This window comes from Poecilia latipinna, unplaced genomic scaffold (assembly GCF_001443285.1).
Source record: "Poecilia latipinna isolate Pla-1442-1.1 unplaced genomic scaffold, P_latipinna-1.0 Scaffold233, whole genome shotgun sequence".
In the NCBI taxonomy this organism is placed as follows: domain Eukaryota; kingdom Metazoa; phylum Chordata; class Actinopteri; order Cyprinodontiformes; family Poeciliidae; genus Poecilia; species Poecilia latipinna.
Window position 1 is genome coordinate 287,937 of NW_015112849.1, and position 23,069 is coordinate 311,005.

At 37.8% G+C, this 23,069-nt stretch overlaps 4 protein-coding genes and 1 long non-coding RNA gene across 5 annotated transcripts; 2 read left to right on the forward strand and 3 right to left on the reverse strand.

The window, feature by feature from the left end:
* Window positions 1–41: 41 nt before the first annotated feature.
* Window positions 42–13,126, reverse strand: LOC106947309 (uncharacterized). The gene is made up of 3 exons (XR_001424960.1): window positions 13,116–13,126; window positions 7,749–7,763; window positions 42–614 (listed from the first exon to the last, which is right to left on the reverse strand). It is a non-coding gene; the product is annotated as an uncharacterized LOC106947309 (long non-coding RNA).
* LOC106947305 (toll-like receptor 2) lies at window positions 612–6,897 on the reverse strand. The gene is made up of 11 exons (XM_015032205.1): window positions 6,615–6,897; window positions 6,134–6,290; window positions 4,446–4,595; window positions 4,151–4,357; window positions 3,948–4,070; window positions 3,122–3,272; window positions 2,817–2,981; window positions 2,553–2,732; window positions 2,322–2,462; window positions 1,745–2,247; window positions 612–1,048 (listed from the first exon to the last, which is right to left on the reverse strand). Exons 1-11 carry the CDS (start codon window positions 6,880–6,882, stop codon window positions 655–657), a joined length of 2,439 nt encoding a protein of 812 aa, XP_014887691.1. The 5' UTR covers window positions 6,883–6,897; the 3' UTR covers window positions 612–654.
* Window positions 9,670–12,550, forward strand: eslec (eosinophil lineage-specific marker). The gene is made up of 6 exons (XM_015032207.1): window positions 9,670–9,748; window positions 9,863–10,182; window positions 10,704–10,795; window positions 10,985–11,119; window positions 11,393–11,498; window positions 12,302–12,550. Exons 2-6 carry the CDS (start codon window positions 9,897–9,899, stop codon window positions 12,367–12,369), a joined length of 687 nt encoding a protein of 228 aa, XP_014887693.1. The 5' UTR covers window positions 9,670–9,748; window positions 9,863–9,896; the 3' UTR covers window positions 12,370–12,550.
* Window positions 13,127–13,902: 776 nt separating the features above from the next.
* On the forward strand, window positions 13,903–19,102 carry fgb (fibrinogen beta chain). The gene is made up of 13 exons (XM_015032211.1): window positions 13,903–14,067; window positions 15,130–15,153; window positions 15,251–15,357; window positions 16,186–16,285; window positions 16,596–16,664; window positions 16,824–16,938; window positions 17,166–17,272; window positions 17,367–17,481; window positions 17,581–17,700; window positions 17,783–17,905; window positions 17,991–18,085; window positions 18,207–18,397; window positions 18,488–19,102. The coding sequence occupies exons 1-13, from the start codon at window positions 13,987–13,989 to the stop codon at window positions 18,717–18,719; spliced, it is 1,479 nt and encodes a 492-aa protein (XP_014887697.1). The 5' UTR covers window positions 13,903–13,986; the 3' UTR covers window positions 18,720–19,102.
* A 1,046-nt stretch (window positions 19,103–20,148) lies between these two features.
* On the reverse strand, window positions 20,149–22,539 carry LOC106947312 (fibrinogen alpha chain). The gene is made up of 4 exons (XM_015032212.1): window positions 21,840–22,539; window positions 21,305–21,488; window positions 21,081–21,226; window positions 20,149–20,545 (listed from the first exon to the last, which is right to left on the reverse strand). Exons 1-4 carry the CDS (start codon window positions 22,137–22,139, stop codon window positions 20,168–20,170), a joined length of 1,008 nt encoding a protein of 335 aa, XP_014887698.1. The 5' UTR covers window positions 22,140–22,539; the 3' UTR covers window positions 20,149–20,167.
* Between the last annotated feature and the right edge of the window lie 530 nt (window positions 22,540–23,069).

Genomic DNA, 23,069 nt, shown 5'->3' on the forward strand with positions numbered 1-23,069 from the left:
TTCTTTATTCTTTACAGCTAAAACATATTTTTGTCCTCTAAGAACATAAAAGCAAAACAAAATTTTTCATGCAAAGCTACAATTATTAATTATGAATAAAAACATTAGTCATCAGGTCAAGTTACTCATTAGGTGATATTATTGGTAGAATAGTTTCAGCATTGCTCTTTTGTATGTTGTTTTGTTTCAATATGTCCAATACATCTTTTGATTGTTATTAACCTTAAGCAAGGCGTTAATTATGGTTTTCCAGTTTCTATGGTTCAGTCCTTCTCCTTGGATTATAGTCCAACATGAATTACATAAAATGTGGGTGTCTTTCTTAATAGTTCAAACACCAAATGTACCTCAACATGCATAAATACACACAGTGAAAGCCGTGTTAGCGCAACTGCAGAAGCTAAAATCCAACATCTTATTGATTTCCACTCTTGGGGGTTCAGCCAATAAGAACCCAGGAAAATGAAATACAATAGAGGATTAGCTGCTTAGAAAACACCAGCCAACAGAGTGCCAAATAGCATTGCACAGCTCTTTCACTTTCCCAAAAGTACACAAATGGGTAAGATTTTTCATGAATAACTTTAAGTTACACAAGAAAGTCCTCAGTGCATCTGATTTTTTCCTTCTCCTATACATAGAGGCTCCGTTTTGTCAGTCATTGTCTCCTTTCAGAGCGTTGCGGAGACTCCTCCAGAACTCCGGCCTCCTCTCCTCCTCTTGAGGCCACTCCAGGTAGGTGGTGGAGCTCATGAGTTTGCGCAGTTTGCAGAAACGTTTGGGGACGTCGTCCTTGGACAGCGGCTCCAGCAGAATCAAAATGGCAGTGTCTCCACCGGCCTCAAACAGCCAGAAGTGGGAGAAGTCCAGTTCATAGCGGCACCAGTCGGACTGGACGAAGTTCTCGGAGAGGACGAAGACAGTTCGACGACTGCGTTCGATGGCGCTCATGATGTTGTCCATGATCGTATGTCCTGGAAGGAAGTCTCGCTTGTGGAGGCACAAGGACAATGGCCGAGAGGAGCTGGTACTACTGGAACCATCCTCACTGGTGAGAAAACAAACAGGAAACCAGATTATGGATCCACTTTCTACTGTACTTTAAGGGTCCATCACTGTCAGACTGAAGTCAAACTGACTGGATGGTCACGTATTACGAGACGCTCATTTAGCAGAGTTCCTGTGAAACCCCTACAACAGACTTCATGGTGTTTTGTTATGTGTGTGGTTTACAATAATGCCTTTATGATTATGGAACAGAGGATTGACTATTACAAATTCACAAGTTTGGACAAGGAGGAAATGACGATTGACAAATTGTAGCGTTACTAGAAAACGGGAGGTGTCAGAGGGACGTTCACCCACTGCATCGGATCAGAACCGAGCAGGAGAAACCAAGTGTTTTGGTCAGATAGTATGTAGTTCCTCAAGACCTCAGACAATTGACCCTCAAAATTGATTGATTGATTAATTGTAACAAGGAGTAGACAACATGAGGTTGAAGACAAAATGACTTGATTTTTGTCAAACAATTAAGACAATGAGAACTGATTTCAGCAGTTCGACCGGATCATGCAGAGCCTTTAAAAAGCAGCTTGATCCAAAAACTTAAATTTTGTTAGAGGAATATATAAATTCACCATTTATATATTTGACTAAATGTTTTTCTTACATAAATGCATAGCTGACAGGCATAGTATCGTTGCTGAAGTATAAAATGAGCTAACAGGTTAAAAATACTCACCTTGGCTCCTCCAGCTCAGGTATCAGGAAGCTTTCCACCCAGCCAGCATCCCTCTCACTGTAGGAAACAAAAGCATCAAAGGACAGCAGCGCTTCTGAGTCTGCAGTAGCTCTTCTTTGTTTTTGGGAACTTCGCTTTGCCTTGAGCCACGCCCAAGTCATCTTCAGGTACCAGAAGACATGGAGCCGCCACAGCAGAACACAAAGCAGTAACCCAACCAACAGGGCCACGCCGCAGCTCACAGAGACAAACAAAACCCGGTGGCAAACTTCCACCGAGAGTCGGGCCTGACTCACTAACTCCCCCTGCAGGTGGAGAGGGGAGTCGCAGACATAGCCGTCCTTTCTGTCTGTTAACTTGACATTTCCGTTTTGTTTTAGCTGTGACTGGAGAAAGTTAACGAAATCGCAGGTGCAGATGAACTTGTTGTAACCAGCCTGGAGGTTCTCGAGCCGCCTGAACGACTGAAGATCTGAGAGGCCGAACATATTCAGGGTGTTAAACTGAAAAGAGAAAGGGGTCACATACTGGAGAAAGCAGAGTTGACTTTATTTAGAATTACAGGATTCATTCTTACCTGCATTGTAAGAGTTTGTAGATTTGGAAAGGGTTGTCCAGCGGGTAATCCTAGGAACTTGTTCCCAGAGAGGTAGAGTTCCCTCAGTAAAGGCAAGTCCAGGGAGAAACCTTTGAGATTGTTGTAGCTCAGATCCAGCACCTGTCCATAATCTTCAGTCAGTTAAGCATGTTTTGGTTGTGACTGCGTTGGATTTGTTGGGTTTGCTTCTGTATGGTTCACTTTCTTTACCTCTAATGATCTTGGTAGACAGGAAGTGGTGGCTGTTAGCTTAGCTCTGGAGATGTTGAGGTATTTCAGAGTAGAGGGCCAGGAGCAACTCGACGGCATTGAGCTGTAGAGAGTTCTGCTGATGTCCAAGTGGGTCAGCTTCAGGAGGTTGGTCACCAGATGGCTAATCATTGACAAAGACTGGACAGAAGTGGACAAAGCTTGAAACCAAGAAACTCTGATTCCTGGTAAGTTACCCAGATTTTACTTTAAGTATGAAGACACCTTCAGAGGATTTCCACTGATGTTTAAAACTCTGAGTTCTTTCAGCGTTGGCGCTCCATGACAAAGCGATTCTGCTGTCGTCAGGTCGGTCAGTAGATTATCAGACAAATCTAGGTACTGCAGGTTTACCAGCAGCTTGGATGTTTCACAGGGCATCACAAACACCTGAAGACAAAAGCAACTTTTACAAGGAATCCAAATAATTTCTAATTAAATACAACACGGCTTCCTCTTGCAGTCTTTAGTTTTGTTAAGACTTTGGTCAGAGCCTGGAAACTTTGGAGTGGTTGCTATCACATATTTACCCCACAGTTTATGACGGACACCTTCCTTGGGTAATACAGAAGAAAACCCAGCTGTAGGAATGAAACGAACTTGTAGACGTCAACCACCACAGCATTTCGAAGAAAGAACTCGTCGATGCTTTTGTAATCGGTTTTATTGGCTTTCTCCCACCTGCCACAGACAAACAGTGAAAGTTACACAGTTAGCTGATCATAAAACATCAGTAATGGCAAGCAAGGAAAAACGTTATATCTATTCAAAGCTAAGTAAAAAATCAATGCTGCAGACAAAAAAATCCTTTTTGTCACATTCATGTTTTGAAATTCGTCACTGGTGGAGCTTTCCTACCTCTACATGAGTACAGATAAGAAGGAGTTACAAACTTCAGCAGCCTCTTTCTAAATCTGATCTATTGAAAATGATCTGTCATTCTGTGTAAGGACCAGCAGGTGTCACTGTTGGTCTTTTAGTTGAAAACACCAACACCACCAATGTTTATGGAAGTGAGTAGTTCAAGTTTTAGCAGGTTTTTAAGTGTATTTCTCCTTATTTAAGTATAGTAAAACTGAGGCATCAAATTGTTTAAACAGATCACGTTGCTCTGTTGACCGATTAACGGAAATATGTCAGTAATTTGACATAGATTTGTTAATTTCCAAGAAATTAACGTGGTCGAATTATTACTTTTGTTTTTAAAAAATCCTCTAATCATAAATATAGATGTGGTTTTGTAGCAATCCCTCGAAGTCCTAAAGATTTTCTTATCCTTGGGCAATCTGATTTCTAAGCACAAACTGTATTTACATCCATTGGGTGTTTAAACATCTGCAGGTTTTGGTTTCCTACCTCCCTTCGCCTGTCAAAGTGACGTCTTCCACGTGAAGATAAGAGAGCGGGTCTCCATTCAGCGCCATCAGGAAGTCGACAAACGTGGCATCAGACACAGAAAAGTTACGGAAAGAAAGAGATCTGAAGGACAACAACGAAGAAAAGTTCATAAAAGCATGTGCTGCTGCAGGAACACACTGAAAAGAGCATGATAACCCAACCTGATCCTCTTTTTGGCTGACTCTCTGAAGGGCAGGACAGAATGATTCCCAATCAGATGGAGGTCCTCTAGAACAATTGGAGTCTCAGGGTACGATACGTCCGTGAGCACAGCTGCAGCCAAGGCCACGTTGGTTAGAAACGGACCATGGAGGCTTAAGGTAACACGACCCAGAGGCCAAATGTCTCCTAATGTGCCAGAGTCATAACTGCAGAGAGCAGAAAAAAGAAAGGAAAAGCCAAGTATTAACTGGAAGTTAAAGGTCAGTGCATCATACAGGACGAATGTGGGAACACCTGGCCAGGTTGTTCGCGTGGACAGTGAGGTCCTCCAGCTCCGTGACTCCAAACACATCTGTTCTCCGTAGTTCCTTCAGGGCTGGACCTCCAAACATCAGCCTCCTCAGTCTGACGAGTCCAAAAAACATCGAAGGGGAACCAAGACGGCTGGAGGAGACCAAAACACGGTGGATTTACAAGTTTCTGCTCATTTTATTACACATCTAAGATGGTTTCCAACTGAATCTTGCTTTAGATGAGGAACTATCTATGCATGAATAAATCCGGTTTGATTCAAGCATGTTTCCTTTGTAAAACCCAATCCACATTAAACATATATGAGGGCAAACAAAGCTTTTCACTTGTTCCGTACCAAATTAAATAGGAAAACAATTGAATATTCTTGCATGTGTGAATGTCTCATTTTCATGATAATAAATCAGAAGGAGAATTTAGTTGAAAATACTTTTTATTGATGTGGTTAAAAACTGGAGGGGTAAGAAGATATTTTTTCACACATTAACATTGTTCACCACCTAGATTGATTATTATTAATATTATATTGGATACTTAACGTGTACAGGGAAATGTGTGAGTCAAGTCTGTAGACGAGTCACATCTTACTAAGATACTGGAAACAGAGGAACTCAAATGCTCTGAAACTGGAGTTCAACAAGTAAAAAACAAGAAGTCCTTCAGTCTGACTGGTAATGACGCTATAAGACAAAATGAAGTTTTCAGAACATCCGGCCTGTGTGTTGACTAGTTACACATCACATGTAGACACACATTTTAATGTTTCCACAGGGGACATTTGTCTGGGACCTCATGTGCTGCAAAAAGAAAATACACACTAAAGATACATATTGGACACTTAAATCACAATAAAATAAAAATTACATATATGCTCAATAAAAAAAATCTAATTTCACCTTCCCACATATGTTCCAAACAAGCAATCAAACCAGCAATGCACAATCGCCTACCTTATTTATTATTCTGATGGGTGCAGAGACTAATGAATATTTAAACCTATTAGGTCTGTAGGAGGGGACTCCATAACATTTGGCAGACAGAAGCAGTTCATATTGTGACCTGAGGATGTGAGCGGCACCAGAGTGTAATAAAATATTTGACCCCTTTCAATGTTCTCCTTTTTTTCTTTTTTTTTTGTGCCTTTTTCAAAGTTCCTTCCGTCTCTAAATACACCACACACTAACAACAAAGCACTGCTGCTTTTTTGATGCAATAATAACAATAAAAATAATAAGTAGAGGTGGAAAATTGTTAATTTTCTGTGTCTTTGTTTATAAATGGATGTGTGTAAGTGTTTGGTGTGAACAATAACAATTTTTTATAGCAACAGCTTCACATCATGTCCTCTAGGTGTCCTGACTGGAGAGTGGAGAACATCATCTCAGTCCTTCCACTGAGAGAATAAACTTTACAATACTTCTGTTAGTTTATGAATCACTGGATGACTTAGCCCCACAACACAGTAAAGATCTGCTGCTGTCAACCTTCCAGTCTTCTGGTTCTGTTCTGCTCTGCATCCCCAGAACCAAACATGGAGACCATGCTTCTCTAATCTGGAACAAACCTGCAAAACTACTCAAACTCTAAGTTCCTTTAAATCAAGGTTATAAACTCATTTCTGGCATTACGTTTGCGGCAACTGTGCCTCTGCACGGTTCTGAGCTCCTCACCTGTACGGGTTGTTGAGCAGGTTGAGATTCTCCAGAATCGCCAGATTTTTGAGCCACTTGGGGTTGAGAACCGTCAGCTGGTTGTCAGAAAGATCCAGTTCCTCCAGGCTCCACAGAGAGTCGAACGCCGACGGATGGATCTCAGCTAACCCGTTAGCTGCAGGCAGGGCAGAGTATCCGGAAAATGTCCTCAAGTAAGAGTAACACTACTTAAACTTATTCTTATTCAAGTAAAAGTAAAAGGTATCGGTCCAAGAAATTACTCAAGTAATAGTAAAAAAAGTAGTTGGTAGAAAGTCTACTCAAGTACTGAGTAACTGATCAAGTAAAAGTAAAAAGTACGGCACAGTAAAAACACTCCTGAAAGTACATTTTTTCAAAAAAGTCACTCAAGTAAATGTAACTGAGTAAATGTAAACAGTTACCACCAAACTCTTCCTGCAGGACAGAAACATGTGCATACAGCAAAAACAATGGTTACCATGGAGATCCAGAGCCCTCAGCCTTGAGTGACCCATCAGGTCATCTTTGGTCATGTTGGTGATGTTGTTGAAGGAAAGGTCCAGCCTCAGTGCTTGGTCTGTTACCATGGGAATGCGGGTGAGTCCGCTGTGGGAGCAGTTACAGCAGTGATGGAGGTCGCAGCGCCTGCAGGTCGGCCTCCCATCCTCCCCGTTGACCTCCTGACCCCGGATCAGAGGTACCAACAGGAGGAGCAGGGCCAGGGAACCCAAAGTCAAACGTCTCATGCTGCAGAGTGGAAGAGCAGATCTGTTGAGCTGAACGAGACGCAGAAGTGAAACGCACACATTGGGGAAGTCATTTGTTAAACAGGAAAGACTGTTTTTCTTTTTTTACTTTATCTTCTCATGAAGTCTTTATGCATCTGTCCAGAAGAAAGGGCAAATATCTGAACAAAAATAGGTTTCACTTCGGCTGTTTCCCTTACACTCAGCTCAGGGCTAATATGAAACAGTTTCAGTGAAATAGTATATTTACCACACAACTTCAATATCTGAAAAAGGCTTTAATAAAGTATTAGAAACTCAAAATCACCTACATTTTAGTAATCAAACTGTAGCAAAATTGAGCAGATTAAAGCTTTACAAAAAGATGCTTTCTAAATGATCAGCTGAAGAACGATGCGTTTCTCTGATTCTGTTCACATGCAGATTTTCTTTGGCTACAACAGAAATAATAGTGAATATTTCTGAGTATTATAGAAAAAAGCAAAAGTGTGTTTCAAGAAAACTAAATTGTGAGCAGTAATAATAAAAGAAAATTCCCATGAATGTTTGCATTAACCCTCTAGTGGACATGAAGACGTCTGTTCTGACGTTTTACACACATTTAGTTACTTCCAGCAATGTGCTTGAAGTTTTCTGCTAATCCTCTAATCTTCTAATTGTTTCTATGTTCCATATTTGATTGTTGTAGTTCTAGTTTATTTTCTCTCATTTGATCTGCTCAGCATCAGTCAGTAAAATTCATAGATAATTTCTGTTTTTGAATCAAATGTGCTCCAGATGTGACCCACAGCTGATTTTGGACCAAAGTGAAGTGTCCTCTTATTATTTTTTGCCACAGGCAGTTCTGGTGGTTAAAGCAGATATACATAAAAGTTTTCATGCTTTGAAACCTTTCCAACATCTTCCAGTATTTCTGCCAATCTTATTTTAATCTGTAAAATTTAAAATTAAGCACAGAACTTTTCCTTTAAACTCCAAAAAAAAGTAGACTTCAGTTAAAGAAAACTTTTAATGAACATAACTAAAAACAATCTGAACATTTACTTAAAATAATGTCAGTTTAGTTAAGTAGTTGGTTCACATTTGATGCTTTATATTTGAGTGCTGTTGTAAATCCATTTCATTTTATCCTGCAATTTATGCTCAGCTTTCAACTGCTATATTACCCATCAGTAAACATCTGAGACAGAACCACACCAACCATTGTTTAATTATTATTTTAATGCTGCAGTATCTGACTTCCACCTGGGTTAGAGATCAATCTTCTGAATTTTAATCTCTTACTATGTTTAATAGCTTCTCTTTTCTTTTGTTCTCTATTTGAAACAGTTAAATGATTTCAGATGCAGTCACAAAGTGGAAAGCACTGCTACTGAGGTTCAAAGTTTTACTTCATGACAAGAACATCATGTATGTTGTCTTACCTTGTTTGCTCCAGAGTAGAGTCCTCTAAAGGAGTAAATATTAAAGTCTAAAACCAAAAGTGGCAAAATAATGAGATAAGGGGATTTTATGGTTTCAACAAGAGGAAGTTAAACTCTTGACTGACATCTGGAAGCAAGACTAAAAAGGGGTAGTAAGCATGAGAGTTAGATTGTGGAGGAAAAATCCTCCAGTATAAGCAAATTTAAAATAAGTTTGACCAAATCACTTAAAAATAAAAATAACTTTTCAACTAAGAACTATTTTTCTACCACAAAGTTAAGTGTGAAAGCAAAGTAAAGCAGTCAAAGGTTGTTGTAAACTGTTAGGGTTATGTAAATGTCAGGAGGCACTGAACCATAACCCTGATGTCCGCTTTTAAAGCCTCACTGACAGGATTATTATTACTGGTATATACTCTTTTTTTCTAGCTTATAAAGTCAAGATTATTTATTCATATCCCACTTCTCAGCAAAAGGACATTTCAACATGCGTTACATGATAAAAACACAATACAGTGAACAAACAACAACAAAAACAAACAAACAAAAAACAACAGTGGCAAAATAAGGAGAAGTGATGAAAAGTTGTAATCCAGATCAGAGTTAATTGATGTTCTGGTTATTATTAATCAAAGTGAACTCTAATCAAACAGGTTTTTAGCCCTGATAGAGTCAGAGTTTCAGCATTATTTCAGTTTCCAGGAAGTTTGTTCCAGATTAGTGGAGCCTGGAAACTGAATGTGGCTCTTCAGATGACTGACTTTGTAATTGACTTCATGTGTCTTTGAATGTTCAGAGCTGATTCTCAGCTTTATTTTGAAAGTTCAAGTTTAAACAATTACTCTTTTCTGCAAAATCTCTCAATTCGAAATTTGATCAGTTCTGCTTCTTGTTTTAGTTCCTGCAAAAGCTATTTATTAATGGTATTGTAATTTGTTGAGATGCATCAGTAAATTTGTGTTCTCACAATAACAGTAACAGGGCTATTTTGGATCACATTCAGACAACTTTAGAGATTTTAATCTACATTTCTACTAAGTCTGAGAGAAAAGATCCATGTAACCCAGATTTGAACAATACAGAGAAACAAGATCAAAGTGTAAACAGATAGTAGCTGAACACAGAGACCTACAATGTGAAAAGAAGTCAGATTTTATGGGAAGCTAAGATGCATTCAGAAACCAAACAATAGTATGAAAGTGATATTAATAAAAACACAAACCCAGACTTTCTGGCGATGATAACATGAGTCCTGAATGGCTCTTTCATTAATGTACACGTCAGGAATAAAACAATGACATGGGAGCAGATAAAGTTTATTGTTATTGTGAAATTAGAGTCTGGAGCTACTGTAGAGTTCATGGGACAGAAATAAGGACAATCTGCAGAATAAAAGCCAGGGGAGCTGCAGAGACTAAAACACTTTGCCTTTTAAGAAGAAAGTGAGTTCACATTGGGGCTTTTCAATTTACAATCATATTGAATTTGAAATTTTTTAAATATTTACTTTAATTAGGAATCACTTTGTTAATTTAATTTGTATTTTTGTTGTACAGATTCCTTTTTCCAGCCTCTTCCACCATCACCACCATGACCTTTCTTGGTGTTTTTCTCACGTTTTGTGGCGTATTGACGCTGACCCGAGCCGTGCCGATTAACTCAACCCTCACCAAGAGCCTGGGGGGTCTCTGCGACTATAAGCAACTGCAGTGCACGATTTTCCCCGGAATGTTCTGCCCACAGTGCGATGACGACGGGAAATTCCTCCCGCAGCAGTGCTCCGGCTCGACCGGATACTGCTGGTGTGTGGACACAATCACCGGAGAGGAGATCCAGAACACGAAGACCCCACCTGGAGTCAGGCCCGTTAACTGCGGTGAGTGGTTCTGTCTAAACTATGACAGGGTATTAGAGCAATGCTAAGAATGACTTTTCCTGTTAGGCTACTGTATGTTTTTTTAACCAGCTGTGTTGCAGACACCAGTATTTATTTTACTGGTACATATTTTATTAAAAGTTAATATTTTTTATGTAAATATCTTGTTACAATGTCAACACCCATGCCTTACAGGCAAGTGCTCTCAATAATCCAGAAATTATGACAGATCTTTTCCAGCAATGACCACTGATTGTATTATTCTTTGTCTCCATTTTGATTCTGTTGATTTTTTTTTAGTTATTTTATGTTTGCATCATCTGTTTTTTATGTTTGTTTTTGTTGTAAAGAACTGCAGTTTCCTTACCTGTGAAAATTGCTATCTAAATAAAATTTGGATGACTGAATGTTCTCTAGTAAACTTCATGTAAACCAAATTTGAGACTAAAACGAGTCAAAAGTTAAATAAAATAAAATGAACTTTTCAGCTATATGTTGAAATGTGTGTCTATGCTTTGCAGCAAAGCTTATGCACTGCCCATATGGCTGGAGCGGCTTCGGTCATCGGTGTTTCCTCTTTATCGACACCCCAAAGACATGGCCTGAAGCTGAGGTGGGGCAAATTAATCATCTTTAACTATTGTATGTCGAAATGGGGTCCAACCGACCCCACACACGTAAAACTTGTATCATTTGCCATAGTCCTCTACGTTTGCCTCAGTCCTCGTACACACAAGGGTTAAACTGTTTATATATGGTAAAATTCAGATCTTTGGAAACTGTTATGTTTTTTTCTGTACAGTTTTACTGTCAGTTTGAAGAAGCCAACCTGGCGTCAGTCCACAGTTATGAGGAAAATCGCTTCATCCAAACTTTGACCAGAGGAGACACCCACAGCTTCCCAGAAACCTGGATTGGAGGAACTGATGCCATACACGTATGTAAATCTTTAAAACATCATTTACCACTAAGAAATTATCCGTCAAACATAAACTGAGTCATCTTTATAACTTATGTATGATTTCTTTCAAACATAAAAATAATTATTTTCCTGATAAAGTCAGACTATAACTAGTTTGGTAACTTAATCAGATGCATTTATCCTTCTTCACAGGTATTTTAACATATTTAAGCTGTTTGACACCATATGATGTGCAGTGTAGTTAAGTATAGTGGTTTGTATGACTTCATATAATTTTTGTTCCAATAGCTTGACTTGTGGATGTGGTCCGACGGCTCCAAGTTCTATTATGAGAACTGGTACAATGATGACCACGACGAGAAGGAAGAGCGCTGCCTGAAGATGAATTGTCACTGTAATGTCTACCACACATACACACAGAAATTTATATTTCTACCCATATTAGAACTTTTAATTGACTTCCATTCAGTTTAGTACATAGTAACTATAGTAACTATATTTATGCCTAACCCTATCACCTATAATAAAAATGTGGGTCTTCCACATTAAATCTAGTCTTTGGTCCCCATAATTACCCATCTGGTATATACACCAGAAAGGGCCCCGAATAGGCAATAAACAAGAACACACACACATGCACACATATGTATATATATATACACACATTCTTGTATTTACTGCTTTCTTAGAACTACCAAGAAATCTACTTTTTTAACCCTTGTATGTAGAAATGGAGTCCAACTGACCCCACACACGTAAAACTTGTATCATTTGCCATAGTCCTCTATGTTTGCCTCAGTCCTCGCACTCACAAGGGTTAAGACCACCCTTTCTTTTATTGTTAATTTAGATTACTGGAAATACAAAAAAAATTATGAAAAGATGTACACACACAAACACACATAATATTATGTCTTTCTATCCTCACAAAGACTTTGCATGTTTTCCATTCATTTTTCATTCATTACTATATCAAGCTGTTTTTCAGTTTTTCCACAGAACTGCAACACAAAAATAATGTGTAGAAAATAAAATATAATGTTTCTCAAAATTATAAATTGATACATTAGTAGTTAAATACTTATAGTTTGGAAACAGGAATTACCTTATAAAACTGGATGATTTCCATCTTCCTTTTGTATTAAGTGAAGTTAATGATCAACATCTTTCTTTGCTTCCTGTCTGCCTGTTTTTCAGATACCCTCAAGTGGTCTGCTGCCCCCTGCAACCACAGTCTGCCATTTGTTTGTTCCAAGGACAACTGAACGCATCTTTTTGAATGAAACCTGAGAAAAAACAAATCTCACCCATGTCACTAACTGGGATTCTAGACACATGGAAGCTGCAATTTTTACCACATTTTGATGTTTTCTTTCTACATGTAATCTTTTTTGTTGTATAAGCAAAATAAAAGCAAAGAGATAAAACCAATAAAAAAAAATAAAGCAACAAAACCTGTTGTAGTGTGGATTAAGTTAGACAGTGGTTTCATAGAGAATAATTAAAGGTTCAAAAATATAAATTTACCTTCAAGAGTTGGCACACCTTTCTTACCTGACCCGACCCTTCTCCCACTATTCAAAACATAAGTGTTTTGAATAGTTATTGCAAATGTTGCAATAACTATGCCAGGCCAGTATGTGACAGTGTAAATCCTCACTGAAAGACATAAAACAGAGAAGGCAGCTAGACAAACATGCTCATTGTAAAGGTAATGGCAATATCTGCATGAAAACCTCAGGGTAATATAGACTTATAGGTTATCTTTGGAAATATGTGATATAAAGTGTTCACAGAACATTATCTGCATATTACATGAACATTTTGGGGAAGACAAAAAGTGAGGCCTTGGTTACTCTGTTATGCTCAGAAAATATGTTGATTACAACTTCAAGGGGAACATTATCAATGCTTTTGATGATAAATTACTGATACTTTATACAAATTATGCGAAGGTGTCCACTCTTCTAAGTTTATTTGGAACAATTCACAGATGTTGAGCTGCAAACACAAAATTCTTACACTGGTTTCAGCCGTATTTAGTCAGCAGAATAAAACAAAAATTGGCCCATTTTTGAACTCATCTACTGTCCCTCTGCTTCTCTGTGTGGATTAAAGAAAACAAAATGTTTCCTCATTAAGTGGCTGAAATGTTTGTTAGCGCAGGTTTGTGGATGTTTGTGTGGGTTAGAGTTTCGTCATGCGATACTTTTACCCTTTTGGACTCAGCAGTGACTCTGAAGTGAGAACTTCCAGGAAGTGACATGCTGTGTTTAACTGAATGTGCCCTGAAACCCTCTGAATCATCATTGAGATCATAATCAATAATACAAATTCAGAAAAACTAAGTACAAATATTACATTATGGCATGGAGTGGATGAAAATTAATGTTTAAATGTGATGCAAGACAGTGTGTAACTGTAAATTAATCTGTCTTCATGGGCTTTATTTATAAATGCTTCAGTGACTGAGTAATAGTTATAAAACTATGCAAAAATACTAAAATCTAAAAGGACATCCAATCTGAAATAAAAAGTATATTTCATTTATTTCTGTTTAATTCAAAACATTTCAAAGTGTTTTTTGATGTTACATCACTCAGACTGACAGTAAACCACCAGCTTCTTTCAACACATTCGTTAAACAAATTGTGACTCCTCGCTCCTTCTGCCCTTTTGTTCCTTGACTGATTTCAGAGCTGAGTCAGGTTTGGTTGGGCCGACCTCGGTGGTCAGTTACTGATCAACTGCAGCAGATCAATAAAACCCGGGGGAGGCAGGTGGAGCAGAAGATCAGAGGATAAAAACCTCCACAGCAAAGACCAGAGGGTCAGAAGAAGGAGGCAGAGAGAGGAAAACAGAAAGAGATCACAAAGTTGAAGATGAAGACGTTATTGTTATTGTACCTGTGCCTCTATGTCACCTGGGCTCAGGATGTCTTAGAATACGACGACTATGACACAGTGAGTATTTTAATGTCGGGCAAATCTGTGAAATCAGTCAGAGGAAAATAAATTCAAGTTGTCATAGTTTATCAGTAACAGTAATATTAAATGCTTATTTTGTTCTGATTATTATTTCCAGAAAACATAATGCATTTTATGGTATTTATTTTGTTCCTAAAAGATTATTGTTTATTGTTTCAATTAAAATATGTCAACAATGGGCTTTTTTAATGTGGATCATGATGTCTGATAACAATCAATCCAGCAAGTAAAAATATGTCATTAAATCATGTGGAGAAGCTAAAAAAACAACAAAAATATTTTGGATGGATTGAGATTAATTTAGAAAAAAAAAATTCAATTCAAACTAAATATTTTTTCAAGTGAATGCTGTTTCCTTCATTTTTATTTTTTCAGTAATTCCTGTAAAATCATTGGTATCTTTAAAAATATATAATCTAAATTATTTACATAATAAAATTAATGTCATGCATGTTATATTAAATACAAAATCCAATTAGATGTATCATTAAAGATAATTTATGGATTCATTAGATAATATTTCTCAACTGTTTCAGGGAATCACACTTTTAGCAGCATCATTAAATACAAATTTTAGATTTTTAAAAAGATTGTGAAACAAAAAGTTATTTAAAATTGTAATGGTACTAAACATTTATTATGCATCTATTCAAATTTTATTTGATCTTATTGAATCATGTAAATTTAAAAGTTATACAATATAGGAAAAATAGAATCAGAAAAATTCAGAATTTTGCAAATAATTGACAAAACCAATAGATGTAAACTTTATGGTTGAATTTCAGCTTACTGAAGCATAATTTTATTTTATTTTTTTACTTTAATTAATAGCTAATTTCTTTTATATTAGTCAATTATGTCTTAAAACTGCACAGTCAATACAATTTTCTACAAAAATTTATTTTACATTATGCGTTTATCTTTTTGTCATATTAATCTTAGTAAACCACAGCAGAGAAACAGCGCACAGAAAAATGTGCTTAAACACCAACAGACCAGATTGAATTCCTAACAATTATTTGTAATATTTCTCCACAGGACACCAAGGCAAAGAATACCACAGTATGTAAAACCATTTATCTTGAGGAATATATTAAATTTGGTAAGAACTATGTGATAGTTTCTCTTTGTTAACATATTAACTTTGTTTTCTGTGCAGAGCGGAGGAACAGCTGTTGATGCTCGAGGTCATCGGCCGGTGAGCAGAGGCAGAGATTCGTACAGCCCAAACCGATACGCCCCTCCACCAATCAGCTCAGGCCAGAGGTAAGCCCCGCCCACAGCCTCACCTGACTAAAGCACTCCGAATCACACATCATCCATACTCATCTTACTGGAAATCCACATTGAACAATCAATCTAGAAAACTGATAAAATCCAGTGAACACTTAGAAAATGTTTGAACAAAATGATTAAATAGTTTAATTAAAAGTTGTATTAAAATTTAGGACATTATATGTCTAGCTGGACATCCTCCTCCTACACCAGGAACCCCAACTCCTGTTGTTCACATGAGAGGAAATAAAATATTTTTCAGTTTAAAGGCAATAAAAAACTAGATAAAAAAAAGTTTTTCTAGTTTTTCTGTATGTTTTTAGGAAAAGGAAGCTGGACAAGGCTTTTAAAAGAAGCTTAATGTTTGTTTTTTATTTATAGAAGCTCACAGTCTGAAAATAGAAATATATCTTATATTTTAAATTCATTTTCTTAACTTTCAAACTTAAACACCATTCACTACATATTTATCTTTATTTTACAACTCCTCAAAGACCATTATCTGCATATTTCATGAAACTAAACACAACAAAAATAAACTGAAATGGCTTTAATAATAAAATAGTTCATTAATAGATGTTTAAAATTGACTTTACAATGACAAAACAAAGTAAATGAACCAGTTTAGCAAAAAAGGTTGAAAACTGATTATTTTTTTTAGCTGATATTCCCATTCTAGACAAAAAGCATTTAAATGTCAGACTTGGTTGGACCACTTCAGTTTAATTTGTCCAAATTCAGACCCTGAAAACTCTCAGTGTCAGAATGAAGACTCGCCTTGCTGTTGTGTTTTCAGTGGGTTGATGGTTTTCTGTTCAGGTACAGCGGTCGGCCCACCCCAGCTCCCGTCGGCCGTCTGGCGCAGGAGAAAGAGCCGCAGCCCGATGCGGGAGGATGTACGCATGCTTCAGAGGCAATGGTAGGAAAATACTTTCAGCATTTATGAAACAAAATTGACTCAAGTTTTAACAGGATTTTACATTTTCAGTTTACTTATCAGTCTGTAGACTTGAATTTAATTAGGTTAAGTGTCTGAGAAATCAGCAAAGAAAGATTTCAGAAATGAAAGACTTTGAGTCTGAGGTCTTCCAGAACAGCTTTGTCATTAAGCTGAAAGTTTTCAGAAAATTTTGACTACAGGTTAACAGTTTAGAAAACTTTAGGACCTTAGAAAACAAAGAGAGGATTTTGCTTCAGGCCACTTATCAGAGTGTTTTGTTCTCCGTCAGGGTGCTTTGTGTCCGACTGGCTGCGAACTGAAAAATGCTTTGCTGAAGCAGGAGAGGAACGTTAAAACGGTAAATTTCACTCATTTTCTTCAAGTTATTTGAATGGAAAGTTTTTTATAAGATCATCTCTGGAGATTAAAGATTCAAATCTGTTCAAGCTTCAAAAATAAAAAAAAAACTTTGCGATGCAGATGTTAATTTCTGTTTTCTTGATCTTTTCCCTGTAAGGTTATTACTGAACTGAAGCCTCAGATTGAGGAATTGTCCCGCTCGTCCAACAATGTCTACAACTACGTCAACGGCATCTCCAACTCTCTGAGGGAGAGACAGCGTGTCTTCAACAGTAAGGACAATTGGTGCAAAATATGATGCTACTTTAAGTTAAAGAGAAACTCATGACAGCAAGATATCCCTGTTTGTGAGGTTGGATGTTTATTTTATCACTAGTAGTCTACATGTTTGTTGTGTGGATATTTTTTCTGAACTACAAATTTCCCCTTTAGAAATGAATTTGTTGCAGTCTCTTTATAGACAATCACTTCTCCTCTTTCCATTTCCTGACATTTTCAGCCAACAACCAGGTGGCGAGTCAGTACACTGATCAAGTAGAGGAACAGCACGCCTACATCAAAGAGACCATTGACACGGTCTTCCCCTCCAACATCAGAGTACTGCAGGTGAAACTATTTTTTTGAGTTGTATTATATAAAGAAAAGAACCAACATGACAAATAAAAAGGCGATTCTAATGTTAATGGTGTCGTGGCTACAGGGGGTGCTAGACAAGATCAGGCAGAAGATCCAGAAGCTTGAAAAGGCTATCCTGTCCCAGAATGAGCAGTGCAAGGATCCGTGCATAACCAAGTGTCCGATTCCGGTGGTTTCTGGTGAGTGAGGACAGCAAAATGTTTTCCACAAAGAGAAAAACAATGGGTGACAGAATTGCCTCTGGTTTTCTTTGATAATCTCCCTTCGTTGCGATCCAGGTAAGGAGTGTGAGGACATTTTCCGGCGTGGAGGACGAGACTCCCAGATGTATCTCATCCAGCCGGATCCATTGTTCTCACCGTACAAGGTCTTCTGTGATCAGACCACCCAGAACGGAGGTTAGAGTGCAACTCACCCAGCATGTTTCCAGTATTTGTTTTCAGTTAAAGTCACAGTGGTTTTCAAAATGTCTACTTCCAGGATGGGTCCTTATCCAGAACAGGCTTGATGGCAGCGTTGACTTTGGCCGCCGATGGGACGACTACCGCCGTGGTTTTGGAAACATCGCCTTTGCGTCCAGCAAACGTTTCTGCGAGATTCCTGGTAAGACTTTAAACAACTGTAAGAACTGTATCCCAACTATGCCATGAAGATGAATATCACACTGTCTTTTGTTGTCATGTGACAGGTGAGTACTGGCTGGGAAATGACCGCATCAGCCATCTGTCCAAGATGGGCCCCACCGAGGTTCTCATCGAGATGCAGGACTGGACAGGAGCCAAGGTGAGTCTTTTCATAAATATGGTGATTTTAATTCTAATAAATATAAAGAAAATCTTTAAATTTACCTGTGAAAACTTTGACTTCAACTGAAGCTAAACCTTCCTGTTCCTTTTCCTATAAGGTCTATGCCCAATACCAGCAGTTCACCATCCAGACAGAGACGTCCAACTATGTGATGGCCGTCAATGGTTACTCTGGTAACGCTGGTAACTGCTTCCTGGAAGGAGCTCTGGAGCTGTACGGAGAAAACCGGACCATGACCATTCACAACGGCATGATGTTCAGCACCTACGACAGAGACAACGACAACTGGTAGGCAACCAAGCAAACACTGAACCTCACAGATGTTGCTTCAACTATTCCTGTTTGTCATCGCTTCCTGTCCATGTCTGCTGCTCCCAGGACGCCGGGCGATCCCTCCAAGCAGTGCGCCAGGGAGGACGGAGGTGGCTGGTGGTACAACCGCTGCCACTCAGCCAATCCAAATGGGCGATACTATATGGGGGGAGCCTATACGTCAAAGATGGCAAAGCATGGCACAGATGACGGTGTGGTGTGGATGAACTGGAAGGGCAGCTGGTATTCGCTGAAGGCCATCAGCATGAAGATCAGACCTTTCTATGCCTCCAGATAATCATGCAGAAGGAGCGGACACGAGCAACACAAACAGGAAACTGCCAAAATAAAAGACCAACCAAAGAGTTTTCACTAAGGGATCAAACTCCTTAGTTTGGAAGAATAATAATATGGTAAAAGCCTGTTTGTCCATAAACACAAGCATATTTATGCACAACTAACTTTGAGTTTTTAAAAAATGGTGTAAAAGCTACCAAAAAAGTTTTATTCTTATATAATAAAAATGTTTTCCAAAGGTTTAGCTTCAAAAGAGGAGAAATCAGATTTGTTGTGAAAATATGTGCTGTGATTTATCTTGTTGTGCGTGACGACGTTGTTTGCATGAAAGGAACAGTGAATAAAACTGTCCTGCGCTACTCAATAAACACATTGAGGAACCTATAAATATGATGGTTGTGTTTTTTTTTAATAATCCCATTAATTTCCAGTTAACATGAACATGTCACAGTTTATTATGAACAAACATTTTGATTAAAAAAAGTAGAAGAAAGAAAAAATCTCTCAAAATGTCAGCTTACTAAAAGAAAAGCAACTAAACGTCAATCAATCATACATGTAAATAACTATTTAAACACAAAACAGGTAATACAGAGAAAAACTTGAAGTCATGAGGTAACAAGTGGATCTACAAATTAGACCACACTCAACTTTAAACATATTGATTTCAACTTTTAGCATAATTTTAACATGTAAAATACATTTTTCTCCTTTGTCTATTTATAGTTTTACAGTTATTTAGGTTTGCAAAACTGTAAGCCCCGCCTCTAAACACTCTCTTTGCTCTGATTGGTCAGCTCTAGTGGCGTGATCAAGCTCCAAATTCACTTTTTGCTTCAGCTCAGCTAATGTTCAACACAAACGATTCACCTTAAACTTCAAGTCCACCTTATCAGAAGCAATGTCGTACTTAATCTATTGATTTGGGACAAATTTTATTATTAGCAGCTGTACAAAGAACAAAGCCAATAAGATGAATGTATTTGTCTTTAAATGCAACACCAGAGATGTTTGCAAAAGAGTTATAAATTATTTACAAACACATAAATGACTTTTTCTTAGGTGAAATAAGTTAATTATATGTCAGACCGCATGACTGTAATAAAACAATGTTACAATAAATAACAAAGTTATATTAATATTTAAATCAAGGGCATTATTTAAATATTTATCCAAACAAACAAGTTTTTTCCAGGTTTGGTTCTATCATGTCTTAGTTCCAGAACGCCACAATCATTAATTTTAAACTAAACTAAACTGATCAGTTAATTTAAATGAATGTATTTTTGGTTTGTATCTTTGCTCTTTGTCTTTAAGACAAACATTTTCTATCAATTTAAATCAGGCTAAGAGGAAAAGTAATAAATAATATGACAAAGGGAAAAAACTTGAAAGGTAGGAGGTATTTTTGTCAGGAAAACATAAATAAGTGAAGTCTTTCTGTCTTTATTAAGTATTACTACAATGATCCCCCTCAGCTGTTGGTTCCAGATTGGAACCTGCAGCTCTGAGTGTGTTCACCTCATCCGACTGATCCACCAGAACCATGCGGTTCTGCTCTATGTCTTCAAACTGCGTCAGCAGCTCTTTCTGGACCGTCGGGATCTTTTTGTATTCTGCAGACGGCGGCGGGCCGACGTTCGCCGGCTGCAGCGTAACTCTGGGAATGTTCTGGGGAGGCGTGGCGGGTTTGGTTTTCTGTGTCATGGTTTTGTCCATGAGGCGCAGGTCTGTTTGAAGAGACTGGTAACCATGGTGATCGACGCTGAACGGCAGCGCCGCGCGGCAGGATCCCTGGCAGGTCCTCAGCTTCATGTCTATGTCCACCTGATGATGTAAGGCGTGAGGTGTTAGCAATAAATCAATTAATGTGATGATGCATTAAAATAAGCTCAATCATTTTCATTTGCATGATTGTTTTTCTTGTGTCTTTCTATCAAAAACTGGACACAAAAGGCCTCAGTCTGGTGCTTCGGTCTCAACTATCCTCTTTTTTGAAGGACAATTTTGTTTACAGAGATTTAAGTATCTATTTTATTTCTTTTGGATATTTGAAATGTTTTCCAGTTAGAAATTAAAGTTTGTTGATCTCTAAGAGGGTGTACTTGCACTATTATGTCTCTACAATTATATCAGATAAAAATAGTCTCAAAAAATGAACCATTTATTGCAATAACTTCTGGGACAATTTATCGTCCAGCAAAATGTATTATGACAGGCCTCTGTTAGCGTCCTACTGAGGTTTACTGAGGAATTTCTGTCAAAAAGACCAACTTCTCAGTTTTATCTGCAAAACATTTCAGAACCAAATGTCTAATTTCCCTTCACTGTATTTCCTGTCTCTGTTTTGTTTCATCCTCACCTCTGTTCGATACAGCTCCTCCACCTGTTTCCTCACATGGCTGCTCATCTCCTTTATCTTCTGCGCCAGAAATCCTGATCGCCGTCGTAGTTCTCTGAGGTTCTTGGCCAGTTTGTCGGCACTTTTCACAAACTTCAGTTCTGAAACTAAACACAAAATCCAGCTTTAGTAGGTCGTTATTTATTCCAGAAAGCCGAAACCAAACACTTTGTGTGAATCTTAACTGTATCTGTTGACTATGACTCTGCGGTTAGAGTTGTAGACGTGCGTCATCTCCGTCATGGACTTCTCCATTGCGATTTCATAAATACTTGACTTTTGACAGAACGTCTGCAGTTTTTTTTCCACGTCATTTTCCATTTCTGACATCAAACCCTGCAGCCTGCAGCCAGACGGGCATTTGGAGACCTTTGGAGGAGGAAATAGGAGCTGGAAGTGAGAAAGTTGGAGCCAATGGCTCCTAGCAGAAAGAAAACACTGATCCAGTTAAAGGTGGAGCACCACAAGGCTCTACCCGCGGTCCTGCATTATTCTTTATTTATAAAAAGGATTATCAATAAATCAAAGGATATTTACTAGAAATAAATCTTTGGAAACAATCCTACCAATTTCAGTTGTCAGTAACGACACATCTACTTTATTTCATTGCATGTTTTCGGTTTGTTTATTGTAAACCACAGGAAGCAACTTAATATTCATCCGTTTAAAACTGATCAATAACTGATTAAAAGGGCATTTCCTCAGACTCAAACTTCTTACCCAATCATCATCTGAACACAGAGAGAGGTGTGATCCAGCCGAGCACCGCTGCATCCTGTACGTGTTGGTGCCACTTGCAGAGCGGCGGCCATCTTGTTTCTGCTGTTTGAACCTCTGACACACTGAAGAGGAAGAGAAAAACAAGGCAGAGGTGGGTTTATGTTTGGACAAAGGAAAAGATAACTGTGTTTGTTTCTGTCTCTTGGTCAGACCAGAAGGACCTTTGGCCCAGTCAAAGACCCTGATGCTGTTCAACCTTTTCAGTATTTGAGTTGCATTTACATAACATGTTTTTGCCATCCTTATCCTTTTAGTCCATAAGGAGATTAAAACACTTTATAAACCTGTTTGAGACTAAATGTGACTCAGTTTGTGAACCATTTTACTGTCTCCAATCGCCTCAAGGTTTTTGATTGTATATTTTTTGTTTAGGTAGAAAACAGATAGTTCAACACTTTATCAACTGATAAAATATCTATTTTACTAATATAGAAATCAGCTTTATGCTTCAAAGCCTTTACCAAACAGTAGTTTATTCAGCAGTACTATGGGTACGCTTTATTCTAAAAGTAATGAGGCAGTACAGATTTATAAACTAATTTTATACAGTTAGGAACAGAATAGAGCTGACATGCCGAAAGGTTTAAAGAGAAATCTAAAACAAAGAACATAAATACTAAGACATTCACTTATTGTATACTTTAATACTAAAGCTTACACTTGCATTTTTATGTACTTCCTGCCACAAAGTACTAATACTTAGTATATCTTGATCCAAGTACAGACTCATGCTGACATTTACAGTTTACAACAGAGATGACTCCTCTTTTGTTGATATTTATTGATCTACATTTTGTTTTTGCTTTTCTTTGACCTTCAGTTCTCAGTTGGAGACACCATTTTGTTTGCACTTTTTCCTCTCCCACTTTTTGACAAAGAAAGCTTTAACTTTGAGAGAATATTGCTTACATTTTTACATTAAAATCTTGGATCTTTTCCTTTCATTTTTCAGGTAGAAAGTGTTGCATTTGATAAAGGATCTTGCTTTAAAATGGATATTCGTAAATAGGCTATATAGTATATTTTAAAACATTATGTTCTCTTGTGATTTTATATAAGGAAGTATACATGCAGTATGGCTTAACTTCAAGAACACACATTAGCTTTGGCTGATTCTGTTTGGATCATTAACACATTAGAGTTGCTGTAACTTTACCATTTAAAATGTTG